The sequence below is a fragment of the Austrofundulus limnaeus genome, unplaced genomic scaffold (genome assembly GCF_001266775.1).
Source record: "Austrofundulus limnaeus strain Quisiro unplaced genomic scaffold, Austrofundulus_limnaeus-1.0 Scaffold120, whole genome shotgun sequence".
Classification (NCBI taxonomy): Eukaryota; Metazoa; Chordata; class Actinopteri; order Cyprinodontiformes; family Rivulidae; genus Austrofundulus; species Austrofundulus limnaeus.
In genome coordinates, this window is record NW_013952522.1 from 1,544,045 (window position 1) to 1,548,736 (window position 4,692).

Consider the following 4,692-nt stretch of genomic DNA (forward strand, 5'->3'; position numbering starts at 1 on the left):
GTGTGTGTGTGTGTGTGTGTGTGTGTGTGTGTGTGTGTGTGTGTGTGTGTGTGTGTGTGTGGTGGGCTTAGGTCAGATAACACATAAAGGGCAGGTAAAATGGGGCGGGTTCAGAGGAGTAGGTGACGTGGGGGGGGGTATGTGCTAGGCCCAGCCCTGGGCCCATCCAGAGTCCAGAGTCACATGATGTTATTGCCTCTAACTCAGTTCGCTAGAGTTCAGAGATTTTCCTCCTCCTCAGCCAGTTGAGTTCCACGGCCGGGTCCAACACAGGTGATGAGGGTGGGAGCAGATCCAGCTCTTTGTTGACATTCCATCCTGGGGAGGTTGAGATAAACACTGCCCTCAAGGCCGTGCCGCTGGGAGCCAGATAGATAGTCCAATTGTTTTGGAACAAAGCAGCCTTGAATTTCCTGCTGCTTTTGATGCGTCTTTACTGCAAACTGAGGTGGCAAAAAAAAGCCAATCAGCAGAATTTGGGGTCATTCCTTGCCTCTCACTGATTGAAGCTCACCCAGATGTAGTCCGTACATGCCGAAGGGTCGCTCCTGTGATCCTCGTCAGAATCACATCCAGTCTGCATTTTTTTTCTCCCAGCTGAGAGTCTGTGTGCTTCCACCCCAGCAGAATCCTTCAAGTTGTTTGTATAGTTATAGTCTCTAGAAGTCTCTCTAGGTTTTACTGGAACATTTGGAAAGATGTCTGTACTTTCTAACAGTAAAGTAAAGTAAAGTAAAGGTGCTCTATTTGTCATCAGTGTATGTTTCCACACAATGACGAAATTTGTGCTCTGCATTTAACCCATCCACACCCAAGTGGAGCAGCGGGCAGCCATGTGAGGCGCCCAGGGAGCAGTTAGGGTTAGGTGTCTTGCTCAAGGACACCACGACATGTGGGTATGGCAGGGAGTCGAACCTAAGACTTTCGGGTCCCAAGCCGGCTGCCCTACCACTACACCACAGTCTCATGCTGTGTTTCAGTTGTCCTCGGAGATTGGAGCTTTGCACTTCTAATCAGAAAAATTAACCAGAATGACCCATAGTGTCATAATTTCAAGTGGGTAAGTTGGTGCAACACGACCACATGTTGTAATTATTTCAGCATGGCTGCTCCTTGCATCAACAGAAAGTGAAACTCTTTATTTTTACAGTTTTTAGCAGTTCTGTGTTGTTTACTTCATATTGTCAGTCATACTTGTACTTTATTGCAAATATCTTTTAACGCGGTTCGCACACTCAAAATGATGTGTAGCAGCTATTGTTAGTCAGTTTGAAGTTCATGACAATATGAACTCAGCTCATGAACAGGTTTAGAAGATGGAAGAACACTGATGAGGGAACGAGGAGATAAGAAGCCAAAACCCTGCAGTGGTGTAACATCTCACGCTCTACTTATCTTCAGGTAAACAAGAAGTGTGGATTTTTTGAATTAGCAATCAGTCACATAATAAAATGGTAGCTGTTATTTTATAACATGCCACTGTAATCTAGTGAAATCAGGTGAATTACCAAACAGCATCATTTAAAATCCCTAAAAATTGTTAAAATAAGCTTATTATTTCCTGCTGTGCTCACCTGTGTGTGCTTTCATTCTTTAGCAAAGCTTTAGCCTGCTGCTCACTAACAATGACCGCCTTGACCTGCGGGGGGTTCATGTGGACGTTGAGCTTCCCGCCCACCAGAAGACGGACTGTGGCTGCAAACTTGGTCTGGGTCTTTAACACCTGGGGGGGCTGTTTTTCTATTATAAAGGTGCTGGAAGAGAAGGAGACAGAAGTTACACTTTAATTATTACAGCTTAGTGCGTTTAGACAAAAAAAATTAGCAAAATGTAAATAAAAAAAGCTCAAGAAAAATAAGTTAAAACTGTGATTAAATTTGTTACATAATACTTATATAAATATAATATTACTATATGTTAACATATAACAAAAAATATTAATAGCTGTATGTCTGGCCTTTCATTATCCTGCAGTAAATTGACTAGAAAGACTATAACCACACAAGTCACCTGTCCACCTGCTTTCCCTCTGCTGAAGCCTTTGGTAACGAGTTAGCTCACTCCACTCCTGCAACATGTCAGGCTGCTTTCGTTACTTTCACACTCAATTATTCAAGCGCATTAACTACAAGTGTAACATTAACAACCAACACAAACAGACCCTGTCCTTCACTGTGCGTCGGTCTGGACTCTCAGCTATCGAGAAGTGATTCTTGCTGGAGGCATGGCCTCTGTTAAAGTTTAAAACACTTGGATGGGTTGGCCGTGACATTTGTGCACCAGTTCCACTGTGAAGGAGGCTAAGCTAAGAAGCTAACAGAAATCATGTGTGCTGTAAACAACCCTCCTGAGAGGAGAAATATACGGAGCTGAACGAGACGACTGTAAATGAGAGCTGCTGCTTTGTCAGACTAATTTATTTTAATTTGAAGCTTTATTAAAATCAGTATGACAGTCTGACACTTCTTGTTAAAACTAAAGACAGCTGGATTGTTTTGTGTATTTCAGTAATGTTCTGTAAGGCCGCCTCAGTGACAACAGGTGATGTTTGTCCCACCTGGTGACCAGGGCAGAGATGATGTCGGTAATGTCAGAGTTGAGTTTGTTCAACAGCTCTTCCATGGGGCCAGGTAAAGGAAGCTGCTGCGTCAGGTGCTCACAGCGCCGAATCTGCTGCCGGTTCTGCCAGATGAGGTCAGCCAGCTTCTCACACCTGAGGAACCGTAAAGACAGGTGAAGCAGGTGAGCGCTGAAAAGAAAGACCAACTTTTGCCCTCTACCTGTCCAAGATACTGTTGAAAATTTACAAGTGAAAGAGTGAATGTACCAGGACTGGAGGACATCCAGCCCCCCCTCATGTGGACCCCCAATGCCAGCCAGCTGCTGTCTCCTTTTCCACTGAATGAGCTCCTCGTCCAGGATGAGCGTCTGCTGCTTCCTCAGCAGGCCCAGAGTTTTTTGATGCTGTTCTGACAGGTCCTGTCAACAATAAGACAAACATGTCAAGCTCACCTCATCAACCAAACAACGATTCAAGATGAAACAGGTTGGAGAGAAACGAGACGCACTGTTGCAACATTCTATCCAATAAGATGGAAACGGTTCAACATGTCGCAGCATGCAGCTGGTGGAAACTGCTTCAGACTGAAACTGGAATATTTATCATTCAGGACGTTCCCCCCAGCACCACATACCTGCACAAACAGGTATGTGGAGCTGGGGGGAGGAGAGCAGACACTCCTGCTGCAGCACCACAACAAACAGCAACAAACATTAAAAATGTGCTTCACCCTGATCACAATTATTCCACGACAAAATGAACTTCTTTTATCATTTACAATAAAATGTTTGTTTTTATCCTCACTGCTCAGAACGTGATGCTGTGTGCTTTGTGTACTTTTTAACAGAGTCAGTTTTAAGGAAGGTACATTGTAACCCAGCCTGGTTAAAAAGAGAAATATTGACCAATTGAAATCTATTATAAACACAACTCTTTTCAGATATGTTTTCTCCACATCGATCCAGCTAAATTATTCCATCTGATGCTCAATGTTGAAAAATATATTTTGTGTCCTAAATAAAACTGAATTGTAGAGTTTTGTAAAATTAAGAAGAGTTAAAATCAAAGGCAGTCAATTAAATTAGTTATTTTTATTATTTTAGGCAGAAGTGGCTTTGACAGACTGACTTGTTTATTGTGGACAAAATATTAATAAATAGTATATTTTCAAAGCCATGAAAGGTAACAATTAGTCATAAATTTAAAGGACCTTTAGAGGGTCAAACACATCCCTGATGTTACATTACTGTGAAAATGTGTTGGAAACAATCAACACCTCTTCTTCTCCATTAGCTCATTAGGCTGATTAAAAACTGTGTATATTAAAGAACTAAAAATGTGACTAAAGTGGCTCTAAAGTGATCGGATGTTCAGCTCATGCTCTAAGCTGTCGACTTGTGACTGATTCAGCTCATGTTGGTGTCATGTTCCAACAGGGCCTTTGTGTTGATGTCAACACATTTATTTCACTGCATTCACATGTTACAGCAACTGTAAAGTAATCCATTAGCGTTCTGCTTTCTTACAAGTCTGAATTTCTGTAGCGTGCTGGCCTCTCTGGCGAGCCAGGCCTCCACTGTGGCTCGTTTGCTCTGCAGGGTGGTCTCACGCTGGGTGCGCTCAGCTGGAGGCAGCGAAGTCAGGCTGCTGAGCTGAGCTAACGAGGCAAGAAGAAGAAAACAACTCTTTAATACACTCTTCACTGGACATTTTCTGCTACTTTTCTTTCTTATCGACATATAATCTGAGTTTTTAGAGGGAAAAAGTTTCCTAAAACCTCATTTTTGTTATCTCCATGTAGATTAAGATTAGGAGCTGCTTTGAAACATCCACTAACACAGACATTAGCATTTTGTGTCTGAGGAACAAAAAACTGATTTATTTTCAACATCTGTTTAGACTCTTTTCTGATCCAGTCACCATTAAACTTTAATTATGAGCTGAACTCGTTAATAACTGAGTGGTTGACTGTAAACTGTGACACAATATGTAAAAACCATCTAAAACTGTTAGAGAAAAGTCAATCTCAGAACTAATCTCTACACTCACCGGCCACTTTATTAGGTACACCACGCTAGTAACGGGTTGGACCCCCTTTTGCCTTCAGAACTGCCTCAATTCTTCGTGGCATA

At 42.4% G+C, this 4,692-nt stretch overlaps 1 protein-coding gene across 1 annotated transcript in view; it reads right to left on the reverse strand.

Moving 5' to 3' along the window:
• Nucleotides 1-4,692, reverse strand: part of LOC106522102 (signal transducer and activator of transcription 5B) — a gene marked incomplete at its 5' end in the record, with an annotated part of 44,318 nt that overhangs the window by 19,609 nt on the left and 20,017 nt on the right. Inside the window, 4 exon segments of the mRNA XM_014014966.1 lie at nucleotides 1,575-1,754; nucleotides 2,558-2,713; nucleotides 2,828-2,979; nucleotides 4,087-4,217. Coding sequence (XP_013870420.1) covers nucleotides 1,575-1,754; nucleotides 2,558-2,713; nucleotides 2,828-2,979; nucleotides 4,087-4,217 — 619 coding nt within the window.